The sequence below is a fragment of the Palaemon carinicauda genome, chromosome 29 (assembly GCF_036898095.1).
Source record: "Palaemon carinicauda isolate YSFRI2023 chromosome 29, ASM3689809v2, whole genome shotgun sequence".
NCBI lineage: Eukaryota > Metazoa > Arthropoda > Malacostraca > Decapoda > Palaemonidae > Palaemon > Palaemon carinicauda.
In genome coordinates, this window is record NC_090753.1 from 69,335,079 (window position 1) to 69,353,363 (window position 18,285).

General features: G+C 37.2%; 1 protein-coding gene across 6 annotated transcripts in view; it reads right to left on the reverse strand.

The window, feature by feature from the left end:
- Pi3K68D (phosphatidylinositol-4-phosphate 3-kinase catalytic subunit Pi3K68D) overlaps window positions 1-18,285 on the reverse strand; it is a 95,400-nt gene that overhangs the window by 56,722 nt on the left and 20,393 nt on the right. For 5 of the 6 annotated variants that reach the window (XM_068352718.1, XM_068352716.1, XM_068352719.1 and 2 more), the window contains 2 exons: window positions 6,084-6,207; window positions 167-304 (listed from right to left, as the gene is read on the reverse strand). In XM_068352718.1, coding sequence (XP_068208819.1) covers window positions 167-304; window positions 6,084-6,207 — 262 coding nt within the window. Of the gene's footprint in view, window positions 1-166; window positions 305-6,083; window positions 6,208-14,312; window positions 14,860-18,285 lie in introns of those variants that run through there. The other variant, XM_068352721.1, reaches the window with a different exon arrangement.

Consider the following 18,285-nt stretch of genomic DNA (forward strand, 5'->3'; position numbering starts at 1 on the left):
ATGCACACAAACATATGATGACATTCTCTCAAATCTACAAAAGAAAATCTTAAAAGTGAGAGGAATGAGCCTCTTAATATTTTCGTGGGAGAAAAAAATATCAAAGCATTGTAAAATTTATCTTGAAAAGAGAAACATTCAGAAAATCAAGAGGACAAGAGCTTACAATTACAGGTGAAGGCAAGGGTCTTATCGCCATAATAGACTTTGAGCTTGACGCTTAGGTTCGGATCTTCGGACCCCTCGATGCAGGAGCTGTGCAATAACCCGGGGTTTCCGACATGGTCGTCCCAAGTATACTCCACTGAAAGAGAAAAATTAAAAAGTCAGATACCTTCCCCCTTTATACAGATTTAAATTTTATCAATAATTCTACATGCACAAACTATAGTAGGTAATTCTATGCTAGGGATCTTCTTAAAGGCATATAAACAAAACGAGAGATGAAAAATAATGCAATAGGACAATATACAATAAAACCTGTTTCATAGAAAACAATTTAGTACAGTTCCAGTACTAAAACTTTAACCCTTCTTAACCCTTTTACCCCCAAAGGACGTACTGGTACATTTCACAAAGGCCATCCCTTTACCCCTATAGACGTACCGGTACGTCCTTGCAAAATAATGCTATAAAAATTTGTTTTACATATTTTTTTATAATTTAATGAGAAAATTCAGGCATTTTCCAAGAGAATGAGACCAACCTGACCTCTCTATGACAAAAATTAAGGCTGTTAGAGCAATTTTAAAAAAATATACTGCAAAATGTGCTGGTAAAAAAATAACCACCTGGGGGTTAAGGATTGGAAATTTCCAAACACCCCGGGGGGAAAAGGGTGAACTTCTGAGATAGGTAATCTTTTATCACTAGATACTTTAGGTTTTTGGTGGCAGATGTGATAACATCCTTGAATGATAATTGCCAGACTGGGGTTAGAGTCCTGCTTAAACTTGTTAGTTTCTTTGGTCGCTGCAACGTCACCATCCTTGTGAGCTAAGGATAGGGTGTTTGGGAGAGCTTATAGGTCTATCTGCCGAGTCATCAGCAGCCATTGCCTGGCCCTCCTTGGTCCTAGCTGAAGGGGCTTGGACACTGATCATAAGTATATGGTCAGTCTCTTGGGCATTGTCCTGCTCAATAGGGCTATGACACTGTCCCTTGCCTCTGCCATTCATGAGCAGTCTTTAAACCTTTAAAACCCTCATATGTGAGGTTTAGAGTTTCTATCCTCTTACTTCCGACCAATTCACATTCTTACCCAAGTCTTTGTGACCTCATAAGCTGCCTTATCATAAACATTCTACTATTTTTATACCAATCCACTCTAGCTGCTACTCCACCTACCCCATCGGCGCACAAAATCCTTTTAACCTTTTATATAAATTTTCTACACTTTGTACACAAAGCCTGTCAAACTTCCTTTGTGGAAGGACTTTCTGGCTGTACTTCAAAAGTTAAAACTTGCAGCAAATGTTTTTAGGTTGAATTGGCTGGATTATAAGTACAGTATCTATATAGTTTATATATGACATTATCTATTTAATATTGTTAGAGATCTCTTTCATATTTTATTCATTACCCGGTACTTCTTATATGGTTTAATTATCTCCATACTGCATTTCCTCCAAAGGCTATTTTTTCCTGTCGAAGCCACTGGGCTTCAACTAGAGTTGTAGCTTAGCTAGTAATAATTATAATACTTCTATCATGACTCCAGCCATTTTGCAATCCCACCTTATTAGTTATCAATTTAAGGTAACCATGTCTGCTATGGGCAGAGGTAAAGTTCTTACAAATGCATCCCACATATGATAGTTATCAAATAGAAACTTTCTTCACCAGCATGTCAATGATCTCTGCAATTCATCTAATTTCCTTATTTCCCTTCCTCACTGGACATTTTTCCTGTTGGAGCCCTTGGGCTAATAGCATCCTGTTTTTACAGCTAGAGTTGTAGCTTAGCAATTAATAAGAGTTGGTGGAATCATTCTTTACTGCCCTCCCAATTCCAGCCTCACTCGCCATCACATAAGAAATCTTACTTTCTCCAAGGTCCGTATTTCGCACAACCTGTTTCTCCTATTATCATGACAAGACAAAATTAAAATGTTCATCCTTGACCAACATCACCTTCAACCTTAATTTCTAACACTAGCCCAGTCTTCACTCTCGATATTGTTTAGTAATTAACACATTACTTACTATGTTGAACAGGCTGCTATAATTCTTTTTATAGTTTATATAAGATATCTGTTTTTATGTTGCTGTTTTTTAAAATATCTATTTTATTTGTTCATTATTTCTCATATTGTTTATTTCCTCATTTCCTTCCCTCACTGAGCTATTTTTCCCTGTTGGAGCCCTTGGGCTTATAGCACCTTGCTTTTCTAACTAGGGTTGTAGCTTTGCTAGTAATAACAATAAAGGGATTTTGATGAAGGAAAAATCTATTTCTGGGGAGAGACCTGTGGCGCCCGGTGAAAAGAGTCCTTCTTATATATCTTTTCTGATAAAACCTTCCAATTATACCAGAGAAAGATAAAAGCATGGAATGCTGAGGTTACAACCCTCGCGCGAGCACCTTTGGGTGTCGTGTATAAAGCAAAGGCGCGTGAAATCCACTATTCACAGGTTTCAATTTCAAAATGGTCATGTTTAATTAATCTAACAATGGTGGCAAGCCTTACATATAGAACAAAATCACACTTCTAAATTCTTGCATAACTCACTGAAAGAATTGTTTTGAAATGAAATATGAAAATTGGAAAAAGGATAAAGGTATAGGATAGCTATGGGAAGCAACCCAAGATTACGTATCTATGACTGGAAGAAACCTACCCAACTAGGAGTCAATAGAACTCTTTAACAACCTTTGGCACACTTCAATCAGTGAACTGCAAAAAGAATGTAAAGGAACCTGCCATCACAACCATTTTTACTTCAGTTTCCCTTAGTAGGGTCAAGAAGAAAAAGTTAAGTACACTCCCATTTTCATGAGTGTGAAGTTTCTGGTTGAACTCCCATCAAAAACTAGCTGCATGCCACCAGAAAATCCAGATTTTAAGAAATACTGTACAATCTTATGCAATTATCTAAATGACAAGAGACAGAACTCCCTTGCTTCAAAATATCCTCCAAGTCATTTCCAGGAAGGAGCTATAAGCAAAGCATAGCGATTGATTGCGTCTGTGGGTATACTCATAAAAAAGAAAATCCAGATTTTAAGAAATACTGTACAATCTTGTGCACTCATCTAAATGCCAAAAGACAGAACTCCCATGCTTTAAAACATCCTCCAAGTCATTTCCAGGAAGGAGCTATAAGCAAAGCATAGCCATTGATTGTGTCTGTGGGTATACTCATAAAAAAGAAAATCCAGATTTTAAGAAATACTGTACAATCTTGTGCACTCATCTAAATGCCAAAAGACAGAACTCCCATGCTTTAAAACATCCTCCAAGTCATTTCCAGGAAGGAGCTATAAGCAAAGCATAGCGATTGATTGCGTCTGTGGGTATACTCATAAAAAAGAAAATCCAGATTTTAAGAAATACTGTACAATCTTGTGCACTCATCTAAATGCCAAAAGACAGAACTCCCATGCTTTAAAACATCCTCCAAGTCATTTCCAGGAAGGAGCTATAAGCAAAGCATAGCGATTGATTGTGTCTGTGGGTATACTCATAAAAAAGAAAATCCAGATTTTAAGAAATACTGTACAATCTTGTGCACTCATCTAAATGCCAAAAGACAGAACTCCCATGCTTTAAAACATCCTCCAAGTCATTTCCAGGAAGGAGCTATAAGCAAAGCATAGCCATTGATTGTGTCTGTGGGTATACTCATAAAAAAGAAAATCCAGATTTTAAGAAATACTGTACAATCTTGTGCACTCATCTAAATGCCAAAAGACAGAACTCCCATGCTTTAAAACATCCTCCAAGTCATTTCCAGGAAGGAGCTATAAGCAAAGCATAGCGATTGATTGTGTCTGTGGGTATACTCATAAAAAAGAAAATCCAGATTTTAAGAAATACTGTACAATCTTGTGCAATCATCTAAATGCCAAGAGATAGAACTCCCTTGCTTCAAAACATCTTCCAACTCATTTCCAGGAAGGAGCTATAAGCAAAGCATAGCCATTGATTGTGTTTGTGGGTATACTCGTAAAAAAGAAAATCCAGATTTTAAGAAATACTGTACAATCTTGTGCACTCATCTAAATGCCAAAAGACAGAACTCCCATGCTTTAAAACATCCTCCAAGTCATTTCCAGGAAGGAGCTATAAGCAAAGCATAGCCATTGATTGTGTCTGTGGGTATACTCATAAAAAAGAAAATCCAGATTTTAAGAAATACTGTACAATCTTGTGCACTCATCTAAATGCCAAAAGACAGAACTCCCATGCTTTAAAACATCCTCCAAGTCATTTCCAGGAAGGAGCTATAAGCAAAGCATAGCCATTGATTGTGTGTGGGAATACTCTTGAAAAAAAATTACTAAAACTGGTTACTGTTAGTTGGTCTACCAGTCAGGTACTGACAAGAAGTGGAACAAAATTTTTCCAACAAATAGGACTGATATTTCACAATTTTCAGTGACCAACAATTTTGCTAAAGAGATTTGTACCATCCCTTGTACAGTTGGCTTCACTAATACCGGTACACTAACGTCTCTTTGCCATCCCCTGAAGTACATCGGAATTAATGAAGCTAACTGTACCCATCTTGACACATATACAAGGGCAAAAGCTCAATAAAACACACATACAGATAATATTCAAAAGAAAAAGCAGTCTCTCAACAACTTAACACAATTTGGCTTACTTTAAAGCCTCAGTAAAAATTATGGCTATGTATCATTAGTACACACACACATATACCCAGGCACTTCCCCCAATTTTGGGGGGTAGCCGACACCAACAATGAAACAAAACAAAAAAGCCCCGTGGCTGCGGGGGCATATAAAAATTAGAATAGCGCCAACGTTATCACTGCGTGTCGTAAGAGGCGACTAAAAGGGACGGGACGAGGGGGCTGGGAACCCCCTCTCCTGTATAAAATTCCTACGAGACACCGACAAGGAGTACTGTATCATTAGTAGTAAGATAAATAATCAAATGAATAGCAGAACATGAAAAATGTGTATGATGTAAAAATCACACATTTTAAAAGTAATTTGTATCTTTCCTTCCTATACAAACCAAAGTCCTTTATTAGGAGTGGAATGTTTTCAGCTTGCCTAGAACTCCGTATTAAAATTTATAACGAAGTATCGGTAGTTGCTGGCAGGTGGCAGAGAAGCCCCACCCCTCAGCCAGCAAACTAAGTAGCCACTTTAATGACCTTGAGAGAGAGAGAGAGAGAGAGAGAGAGAGAGAGAGAGAGAGAGAGAGAGAGAGAGAGAGAGAGAGAGAGAGAGAGTCTCTCTCTCCCTTATAATCCTCGAAAATGGTGCGAAGACTAGGAAATAGGGAAGGAAGGACAGCACCCTTCACTTCACCCGGCAGCCGTAGAAACTCTTTTCCTCCAACACGTCTAGGGAAAATAAATTTTCTCAGTTAAGTTGACATTGTCGTCACCACAGCAAGGGAAGACACAGCAGGAGTAAAGCTTTCGAACAGCAAAGAAGTGGATTACCAGAAGATAGCATGGACAACTGTCACACAGATACCATAGACGCGAAGAATTGAAAAGCCTTCAAGTTCCCTAAAAATTCTAGCACACAACTATCTCGCCAAAACCATTATCTAAAAGAAAACCAGATAATAATGCTGGGAGTAAATATTAGACCCTCCAGCAGCTGAAAACACAGTTGCTACTCAATGTGTTGGCTGGGGAGGGGGGGACTGGACTTCTCCGCAGCACACCAGCAACTACCGACACCTCATATATTTCAATAACGGAGTTCCAACCAAGCCTGAAACATACTATTATCAAATGATGAGGGTTTGTATTCGTAGAAGGAAAAATAGCAATATATCTAACCCTGAATTTCAAAATCCCTTCATTTCTAAAATATATCAACTAACAAATTCTATGACCATCCTAGTCTTTCTTCCTTAACCCAAGTAACATACCTCTACGCTTTTTAATACAGTCCCAGAAGGCTCGGGCTTCATCGTCTGCATTTAATGCAGGGATTTTTCGAAGAAGAATTTGACCGGAACTTGATTTCCCGTCAATCAGAACAGCAGATCGTTTCTGTAAAGAAAAAAATACTTAATATGGGTAATCAAGAATCACACAAGAGATCATAAAGCCAATGATGTTTAAACTAACAGCATTTTAAAACAAAACTGACAATCAAATATTAAAATTATACAAGATAATGAAAACAGGGAATATCTAAATTTATGTTACATACTCTCATCCGTACAGCTAAATCTAAACTAAAGCAATACAGTATATTCCCTACTGTGGAAAGTGCAATTTTACTTACTATAATGTACTGCCACTTTATACACTTACAACTAGATATGGAGAACAATTTTACCTACACCGAGAATTCTTTATTTTAAGGCTAGATATTTCTTATTTAGATACAAAATAATGTCCCCCAAATTTCCAAAACAAGGTAAAAATATATCAGGTAGAGGTGAACTAAAATGTTCCACTACTGAAGATGGTTAATACGATCAAAAAAAATTCTCGTCCTATATTGGAGGCCTTAAGGAATTATTATTGCACTAAGGCCAGGGAACTTACATGGGAGCCTTTTACACATGACTTTGAAGGACAGTATAAAAAGAAGGGAAAATACAATTGTTACAGAATCATTTAAGCTTAATCTGAAGGTGACTATCAGAATGACAGATTAACAAAATGAACAGTAGTTGCGGCTAGGTACTTTATTTTGAAGACGACTATTGAATAGAAGATACATTGTTAGGTACCAGAAATTTCGTGCGGCTTTGAAGTGTTCACAATGTCTTTCAACGTATGTTCAAGACAACTATGAAACATTTAGCTTATAGCTGAAACAATCAAAATCAAACGGTAAATTTTCAGAAAAAAAATGCTACTGCAAAACTAACTGCCAAGAAGATTCTGAAAGAAAGCAGACATAGATTTACATTTCCCGTCAAGATCCCACCTTGCATGCATATCTAGTTTTCCCTTTCAAGGGCCACAGGATTTATATAAAGGACATTAAAGCAATTTATATAACCACATGTTACATACTTCCTCATCAGCTTGATCTTGCATCCTTTGTATGTATATCAACCATGTGAGCTGACTGAAGTCAATGCCTGCTTTATTGTAAGCAGTATTTCATTAGCCATTTCTTGTACAGGTACATTCTTCATACAAACTTTCCGAGAGACTGAGCGTTGCACTGGCATCCATTCAGTTTCCGCCTTCGCTTTTTATCACTGATAAAGCTAAATACCCTCCTCGCACTAATAGGTAGTCGAGAATACAACTAACAGTCTATACTTTCTTTGTAACTTTGAGATGACCATTCGTTTCTTCGTGATATACAAAACTGAGGCAATGATTGCATTAAAAAAAGTTATGTCAAAACCAATGGCTGGGTAACCATGGCTAAAATGTTTCAACACTAAGTATCAAAAGTAAGAAAAGCTGATCACTGGACAATAGCATAAAACTACAACTACTCCAGAGCCCAATAAGTTAAAATATTGATAATCCCCAATTATCCAGCAAATTTCTGTACTTCCTACTCAGTATGCATGCTATTGCAATACATTTGCACAGGCCATCAATCACAAAATTAGAGAACTTCATCTGTATGACCTGAAAAGTTTCATGAACTGATGATCCCAAAAACCATTATCAAAACTAGAAGCTTTGTTTGGTAGAAACACAACAATATTCCCTCCACAACTACCAAGAGTAAGTAAACTACTAAACACTAGTGCTGAGAGAGAGAGAGAGAGAGAGAGAGAGAGAGAGAGAGAGAGAGAGAGAGAGAGAGAGAGAGAGAGATTCTCTATTTGCAATAGGGCTAATTCCAAGATCTTGTTATCTCAATATTCAATATTTCTTCAGGAATACAAATAAACAAGTCTCTCGTAATTTGAGATATTGTATTATACAATTACAATACTGTATACTACTTTAACCAACTTGAGAAATCCTTTCATATGGCATTACATCATCAGCCTTCTGCCGAATACAAATGGCATCCACACCATTGAAAGTATGAATAAAATGCATAACTAATTGGCCCGTGAATCACGGTGAATATAAACAGCATATACTCTGACAATCTGGCAGGGAAAGTGACAATGGGGATAAGAGAAGTATTAGGATAGCATAGATCCAAGTTCCTAAATAACTTTGAAATGGATCCAATCAACATGACAGTTTTTAAAACATTGTCAATTATGTTTGTTTGAAAGCCAAATAACCTGCAATAAATCAAACATAGGACAGGTATCAAACATGTACAGATTAACCCTTTTACCCCCAAAGGACGTACTGGTACCTTTCACAAAACTCATCCCTTTACCCCCATGGACGTACCAGTACATCCTTGCAAAAAAATGCTATGAAAATTTTTTTTTTCATATTTTTGATAATTTTTTCAGAAAATTCAGGCATTTTCCAAGAGAATGAGATCAACCTGACCACTCTATGACAAAAATTAAGGCTGTTAGAGCAATTTAAAAAAAATATACTGCAAAATGTGCTGGGGAAAAATTAACCCCTTGGGGGTTAAGGGTTGGAAATTTCCAAAGAGCCTGGGGGGGTTAATGAAGTGAGGAAAACTACAATGAATGGCTAATGCAGGATCGCTGCCATGCAGTCTTCATTGTCTGGTAAAACATGCCTGAACCAAATTAACTTTAAATACAATAGACAAAGATCATCCTAGTATTAATATTTGTAGTAGCTTAATGCTCCCCTTTAATCTAGGAAAAAATATTAAAAAATAAATAAAAAAAAAAGTGCTTTAAAAATTTTACTATACTTTGGATTCAAGAAATCTTGTACGATGTAGTAATTTTCATGTAAATTAACATCTCTGATATCGAATGCCCCATAATTCAAACACATTTTTCAAACAGTTTTTGCCCCAGAGATCAAAGAAAACTTCAAAAGGTTGAATACGGTAACTTGAAAGAATCTATTTATGTCGGGAAGCTTGGCCAGAGTGAAAGACACATCACTCACAAAGGCAACTGACCAAGTTAACATGTAGCTCTAGTACAGTTCAGACCCACAAGACAATTCAATTTATTCTGACCAGCCTTTGTATTCAGATCTTCTCAGACTACTTCCCGTACATACGTAGTACTGTAATGGGTATGCAGTTTATTCTAACAGTCGTGCCTTTGCCATCAAAAGGCTTAAGACTACAAAATACTGTATTCTAGAAGTTTTATTCCTGCTGTGACCAATTGTGAAAAGATCTTACTGAACAGGCAACTGAACCAGCAGAACTTCAAAAGTTCAAACTTACAGCGAATTTTTTTATATTGAACAGACTGACAGGAGTCAATCTTCATACTTTATACATGACATATCTACTTTAATATTGTTACATACATACGTATAACAAGGCACTTCCCCCAATTTTGGGGGGTAGCTGACACCAACAATGAAACAAAACAAAAAGGGGACCTCTACTCTCTACGTTCCTTCAGCCTAATCAGGGACTCAACCGAGTTCAGCTGGTACTGCTAGGGTGCCACAGCCCAACCTCCCACATTATCCACCACAGATGAAGCTTCATAATGCTGAATCCCCTACTGCTGCTACCTCCGCGGTCATCTAAGGCACCGGAGGAAGCAGCAGGGCCTACTGGAACTGCGTCACAATCGCTCGCCATTCATTCCTATTTCTAGCACGCTCTCGTGCCTCTCTCAAATCTATCCTTTAATATTGTTACTTGTAAAATATTATTGTAATTTATTTATTACTTAAATAGCTTTCCTCATTGTTATCTCCCTGATGGGTTTTAGCATACTGCTTTTCCAACTTGGGTTGTATATAATTTCTTAACCAATCCTCAAGTTTTGTTTTCACTAGATTTCAATCAACCCATCTATTCTGTTCTACGTTTTTAATAGGGAAAGAACTCGGGGATTATCCATGATGAATCACTACAGAGCAGTTATTCTCTACCATATTAACCCTATTACCCCCAGGCTCTTTGGAAATTTCCAACCCTTAACCCCCAAGGGGTTATTTTTTCCCCAGCACATTTTGCAGTATATTTTTTTAAATTGCTCTACCAGCCTTAATATTTGTCATAGAGAGGTCAGGTTGGTCTCATTCTCTTGGAAAATGCCTGAATTTTTTTCAAAAAATTATCAAAAATATGAAAAAAAAAATTTTTATAGCATTTTTTTGCAAGGACGTACAGGTACATCCATGGGGGTAAAGGGATGGCTTTTGTGAAATGTACCAGTACGTCCTTTGGGGGTAAAAGGGATAACCAGGACTATGTCCTAGAGACTGACCATAAATACATATGATCAGCACCCAAGGCCCCCTCTCCACTCAAGCTAAGACCAAAGAGGGCCAGGCAATGGCTGCTGATGATTCAACACACGAACCTAAAGGCTCCCCCAAAACCCGCATCCTTAACTCACAAGGATGGCGAGGTTGCAGTGACCAAAGAAACTAACGAGTTTGAGCGAGACTCAAATCCCAGTCTGATGTTCACCAGTCAGGGATATTACCACAATATACGGAAGAGGTTATGGTTATAAATGAGAAAAAAATTCTCTTTCCATTAACTTTGTACAAGTGCTTGGCAGCTACTTTCAATGATAATTTTAGAATGACTATTAAAGGGAGTCAGAAATCTTAATTGAAGTGAAATATAAAACAACAGTTAACGGGTGACTTTGAATACTTGCATACAGATTCAAATTGGATAAAGTATTAAATTAGTCTAAGCAAAAATCTCGCTTCATACAGCCCTTTTTGGTGGAAGAGTACAGCACGAAGGAGAATCCCGCAATGCGCAAAATTTTTGGGGTGTAATGAAATACTTAACTACCTACAGGTCTCAAATTAATGCGTAAGTGTTTGATAGGGGTTGACATAAGTCTTTATAAATAATATACTGTATACAGTATGAACTTTTGTGTACGCAATCAGTTTTTAAAATGGTGTAAAATGAAACTCAGGCATAAGTGTTTGGTACCTTTTTTTGTCTTCTTATTACCAAATTTTTATTGAGTGGATGCCAGATGAAAATCACTATACATAATCTTTTCTAATGAGGCGCATTTGAACTGACTTGCAGCGGTGCCCTTTTAACTCGGAAAAGTCTCCTGCTATCTGATTGGTTAGAATTACCTTGTCCAACCAATCACCGAGCAGGAAACTTTCTGAACTAAAAGGGCACCCCTGTGAGTCGGTGCAAATCTGCCTCACTAAAAAGAATTATATGTATTTTGTAGAAAAGGAAATAATCAAAAGCTTTTGTATAGAGAAAATGAAAACCGACCGCATTAACGTAATTATGATTTGACGTTTAAAAAAAAAAAAATCCTACACAGGTAATACGCCAACTGGCAAGATCAATAGAAAAACGTATGGTGGCAGCCCATCCGATGGCCGCACTAGCAGCTGGGGTCATAGCATTCGCAGTGGTTATTCCATGTTGCTTTTATCACTTCCCAATAAACCAAGCCAGGAACCTCCACAAATAAGTTGGCCTCAATCTAACCACCCATAACTACAACAACATATTTTAAATGTTCATTTATTTCTCTTGAAGGTTGTTTCTTTCCTCGTTTCTTTTCCTCACTGACTTAACCCTTTTACCCCCAGGCTATTTGGAACTTTCCAACCCTTAACCCCCAGGGGTTATTTTTTTTTTCAAGCACATTTTGCAGTATATATTTTTTAAATTGCTCTAACAGCCTTAATTTTTGTCATAGAGAGGTCAGGTTGGTCTCATTCTCTTGGAAAATGCCTGAAGTTTCTCAAAAAATTATCAAAAATACGCAAAAAAAAATTGTAAATATCAGTTTTTTGCAAGGACGTACCGGTACGTCCATGGGGGTAAAGAGATGCGTTTTGTGAAACGTACCAGTACGTCCTTTGGGGGTAAAAGGGTTAACTTCCCCTGTTAGAGTCCTTGGGCATAGGATCCTGCTTTCCCAACTAGGGTTGTAGCTTAACTTGTAATTTAATAATAATAATAATAATAATAATAATAATAAACAATAGCAATAATAATAAGTGATACAATATCCATCATGCAAGCATGAGAAATGGCATGGACAGCTTTTATAGTTTCACACTACACCAAGAGGGAGTGTTGCCATACAGTAACTTTTTTTACTTAATTTCCATGGCAATTTAATCATTTTACAGTATAATTTCTATTTGCAATCATGAATTCCAAATCTGCATCCATTTCTAATTAAGAGACTATAAATTGTTCAAAAATTAGTACTGCAACCCTTTAAAAAGGGATTTTGACGAAGGGAAAATCTATTTCTGGGGAGAAACCTGTGGCGCCCGGTGAAAAGAGTCCTTCTTATATACCTTTTCTGATAAAACCTTCCAATTATACCAGAGAAAGATAAAAGCATGGAATGCTGAGGTTACAACCCTCGCGCGAGCACCTTTTGGGTGTCGTGTATAAAGCAAAGGCGTGTGAAATCCACTATTCACAGGTTGTCTTCCATTTAGTTAATTGCTTCGTCAAAGGGATGGGCCGATACAAAGGGCGTGTATAAAGCAAAGGCGCGTGAAATCCACTATTCACAGGTTGTCTACCATTTAGTTAATTCCTTCGTCAAAGGGATGGGCCGATACAAAGGGCGTGTATAAAGCAAAGGCGCGTGAAATCCACTATTCACAGGTTGTCTTCCATTTAGTTAATTCCTTCGTCAAAGGGATGGGCCGATACAAAGGACGTGTATAAAGCAAAGGCGCATGAAATCCACTATTCACAGGTTGTCTTCCATTTAGTTAATTCCTTCGTCAAAGGGATGGGCCGATACAAAGGGCGTGTATAAAGCAAAGGCGCGTGAAATCCACTATTCACAGGTTGTCTTCCATTTAGTTAATTCCTTCGTCAAAGGGATGGGCCGATACAAAGGGCGTGTATAAAGCAAAGGCGCGTGAAATCCACTATTCACAGGTTGTCTTCCATTTAGTTAATTCCTTCGTCAAAGGGATGGGCCGATACAAAGGACGTGTATAAAGCAAAGGCGCATGAAATCCACTATTCACAGGTTGTCTTCCATTTAGTTAATTCCTTCGTCAAAGGGATGGGCCGATACAAAGGGCGTGTATAAAGCAAAGGCGCGTGAAATCCACTATTCACAGGTTGTCTTCCATTTAGTTAATTCCTTCGTCAAAGGGATGGGCCGATACAAAGGGCGTGTATAAAGCAAAGGCGCGTGAAATCCACTATTCACAGGTTGTCTTCCATTTAGTTAATTCCTTCGTCAAAGGGATGGGCCGATACAAAGGGCGTGTATAAAGCAAAGGCGCGTGAAATCCACTATTCACAGGTTGTCTTCCATTTAGTTAATTCCTTCATCAAAGGGATGGGCCGATACAAAGGCCCTAGCCAACATTCGACCCAGAAATGAGTACATATATGTACTAGGTACAGTATTTACAACTGTGTGGAATGCTTTTGGGAATTTTCTTTCTTATAGAAAAATTGCGTTAGTTTACAGGCATTTTAGTTTGCAAAATTACTCCCAGAATTAATTAAACTAGTAAACCGAGATACCACTGCACTCATTCTTGATACAATTACAGTTCAGTATTCTAAGGTGGATTGGTCAAAAGGTAAGGATAGAGGACAATACACACACTCACAGAACAACAACCTAAGATGCCATACAGATGAATTATAGCAACTTTTCTTATCCCTTTTACCCCCAAAGGACGTACTGGTACGTTTCACAAAAGCCATCCCTTTACCCCCATGGACGTACCGGTACGTCCTTGCAAAAAAAATGCTATAAAAATTTGTTTTTCATATTTTTTGATAATTTTTTGAGAAAATTCAGGCATTTTCCAAGAGAATGAGACCAACCTGACCTCTCTATGACAAAAATTAAGGCTGTTAGAGCAATTTGAAAAAAAAAATACTGCAAAATGTGCTGGGAAAAAAATAACCCCTTGGGGGTTAAGGGTTGGAAATTTCCAAATACCCCGGGGGTAAAAGGGTTATAAAGGGACTGCTAACATATAATAATTATTGATTTCAAAATGCTAGTTACAGTGTACTGTATAAATATAAGAAAATCGGCAACATATAAAATTTAAAGAAGAAACAAAATCCTCGTCCAGAAACCAATGGTACGAACAAACAACCAGGTATAGGAAGCAACTAGTCAAGACCCTACCTCGGCTAACTTCAAATAAATTTTCTTTAATTCTTCCATGTCGTTCGACTCCTCGGCTTGGTCTGCAAGGCTGAAAGGTGAAAGAGGAGGAGACTCGGCTCCCTCTGCAACAAACTCTTCATTACCCCCTGCTGTTGGTTTTCTGACGGATTGTTCATTATCATCGTCATCATCATCAATCTGAACGTTTTCATCATACGAAATCATATACCAGTGGTTCTCCGACCTTCTGGTTCTGAGTTCGTAACTCAAATCCTTGGCATCGTAATCATCGTTCAGAATTGGGGGAGGAGAGTCTTTCTCTGCTTGAGATCCAGGAGGGTCCTCAGAGTCTAGAGAAAATGTATCAGAAAAAAAGGTGCTTTTCCTTTTAGCCTTTTTTTCTTTTTTAGGGGCCTTGGTTGATGAACCTGATGCATCTTTCACAAGTTTTTCTTGGCCTAAAACCATGGCAAGTTTTTATATAATGCTTATTAGTACTACCGTAAAGTAGTCACAAAAATCGATAAATGATCTCAGGTACAGTACATATATGTAAAACTACTTTGGAACACACACTTTTCACTATGGCAAATTTGCAACAAAATTATCTAAATTTTAATGTAAAGCTACTGTAAAGATAAACTTCACAAAGAAAGTAAAATTATTGTAAACCTTTAGCTTTCAATAAATTTCTATCATATCTATTATCTGTATCACTCCCTTTAAGTGACAAGGATTCACAATTGGAAGGAGATAAGATAGCCCTCACACTGGCGCACGTTCAGGTCCATTTGCAAAACTTGACAGATAAGGATTTTTCTATTCTTTAGTTTTGCATTGTATAAAGTTACCCATCAACTCAATTGATGTTGGAGAGGCTTCTGATTAATCAAAAAATATATGGCAAGTAAACACCTTTACTATAACCTATACTTGAACATTAATGATATCCTACAGCAGTTATTAATTTCAAAGCCTTTATCATTCCAATAAAAAAGATTTATATAAATGCCCATACTTAAAGCTTGGCATTGACATTTGGCGTGGACACTTGTTGAGCAAGGAGGGTTTGGGAGGGAGCAAGGAGGGGTAGGGAGGAACCCATGAGGGGGGGAAGATCAAGGAGGCGGCATAGAATTAGATGGCGAGATAAGGTGAAGGATGATATGGAGAGAAGAGGTTTGGTGGAAGAGGATGCCTTTGATAGAAGGCATTGGAGAGGGCATATCAGGCATCGGCCATTTTCCTCTTGGTAAGGGTAGAAGAGACTCCTTAGCTATGGTAAGCCACTCATCTAGAAGGACACCCCAAAATCAAACTATTGTTCTCTAGTCTTGGGCAGTGCCATGACCTCTGTACCATGGTCTTCCACTATCTTGGGTTAGAGTTCTCTTGCTTGAGGGTACACTCGAGCACACTGCCTTATTTCTCTTCCTCTTGTTTTGTTTAAGTTTTTATAGTTTATATAGGAGATATTTATTTGAATGTTACTCTTAAAATATTTTCTTTTCCTTTTTTCCTGTCCTCACTGGGCTATTTTCCCTACTGGAGCACTAGGGTTTATGGCATCCTGTTTTTCTAACTAGGGTTGTAGCTTAGCAAGTAATGATAACAGGGTACATAGGAGGGCTCATCCTATAATAAAGCTGGTTCTGCATGCGATTAATTACCATCCTCTTTATATATTCTCTCTTGGTAGGATGACTATTACTTCCACTTTCTTTTCAAAGGCAGGAGTTGCGCTTCTTTAACATTAAGCCAGTTCTTCTTAGACCTCGGATCTTATAATTTTGTCTCGTGTTATTCGACTTGAAATCCTCCCAACTTCAATTATTCTCTAGTTACTCAAGTTTGACAAGATTCCACTAACTTTTCCTCTTCCTTTAACTATCTTGTATTTTACGCTCAAGCAAACTATATCTTATTTCTCTTCCTCTTGTTTTTTTTATTATCTATATTGTATACAGTATATATAAGATAAATTTCAATGTTGTTACTGTGCTTAAAATATTTTATTCCAATTGCTAGTTACTTCTCTTGTAGTTTATTTATTTCCTTGTTTCCTTTCCTCACTGGGCTATTTTCCCTGTTGGGAGCCCTTGGGCTTATTACATCCTGCTTTTCCAATTAGGGTTGTAGCTTAACAAGTAGTAATAACCTTAGCGTGCTTTTTTCCCATTTGTTTGGGGTAACTCAATTACCTTCTTTTGAAGGACTTTGCTTTGGCTTTTAGGGTGGGCAGTAGTTCCGTAATAATAATAATAATAATAATAAGAATAATAATAATAATAATAACAATAATAATAATAATAATAACAATAATAATAATAACAACAATAGTAAATAATAATAGTTAATAGTTTACTGAATACCTAACTATAGTCAATTTCTTTTAGCGAGGCATATATGCACCGACTCACAGCGGTGCCCTTTTAGCTCGGAAAAGTTTCCTGATCGCTGATTGATTAGAATGATCTTGTCCAACCAATCAGCGATCAGGAAACCTTTCCGAGCTAAAAGAGCACCGCTGCGAGTCGGTGCAAATATGCCTCGCTAAAAGAAATGGACTATAGGTGGTTCAACTCCACTGACATCGATGCAAGTGGTACATAAGCCGTCCCATTTCCTCTTAACATGATCAGACCAATTATTCAACGGGCTAAACACATTTTGGATCAAGTCAATGAATCCAATATTCTGCTCTAGTTTGTAATTTCCCCATCTTCACTGTTTCTCTAACAAAGATTTAATCCTTGCTTCCATTTCCCAATTATTTATATTGCTAAGTTCATCTATCATCTTGCCCAACAAATTCCTTTCGAACATCCAATTTTAGTATTATCAACTTCTTCTTCTTCTTCTTTGTCTGCATCTTTTCCCACTTTTATGTGGGGTTGATGCAGACAAAGAAGAAGAAGTTGATAATACTAAAATTGGATGTTGTTTAAAAGGAATTTGTTGGGCAATTGGAAAGATGAATATACCAAAATGAATAACAACCAATTTTAGATTATCAACCTCTAGTAATTATCTTCAAAATCTATTTTCTGTGGTAATACCATCTCTTATGGAAGAAAAACCTTGACCTTGCAGTTCCACTGTCGTTTTCTTGACCTATTTGTATAGCTTACCTTCCTTAATATTGACCGTTTTATTTCACGCATTGCACGCACATGCACACAATATATACTAAGTCACAGTTAAATTCCTATTCTGTGTATCAAAGAGTTTAAATTCCAACCAATAAAGCAATTTTTTCTCCAAAGGGAAATTTAAAACCTCAAAACTAAGAAAATATGATCCCTACTATTATGGGGAACAATTAATTCTATTCTACGAATTACTGTTTATTATTATTATTAAATGCTAAGCTACAACCCTAGTTGGAAAAGCAGGATGCTATAAGCCCAGGGGCCCCAACAGGGAAAAATAGCCCAGTGAGGAAAGGAAATAAAGAAAAGTAAAATAACATTAAAAAAAAAATATTTCCTATAAAAACTATAAAAAAAACTTTAACAAGCCAAGAGGAAGGGAAACTAGATAGAAGTGTGCCCGAGTGTACCCTCAAGCACGAGAACTCTAACTGCTACTTTTAGTATTACCAAGTACTGGCCGAGCTGAGTTTTGATGTATTTGTTTAAACAACTTTTCTATGAATTACCACTGAATGTAACGCCTACCAATAGAAAAGCCTATTACAGTACTGTATAGTACAGTAATGTTAAAACCACTGAATATACTGCATCTCTTAAAGTAAAAATCACTAATCAAAATTTCATACTAAAATGAAAAACTCTATCGTTTCTCAAAGCAACTTTGAAATTTAAAAATATCATAGAAAAATCGAACCTTCACACCCATCACTTCGTAGCTTCTCACGAAGAACACTCAATGCTCGCAAATTGTGTATTAAAAAGATGTACCCTTTGTCAGATTTTTTTCTTAAGGTTCATCATTAAATTGGATGACTCATTCTGGGGTGCCAATTCCC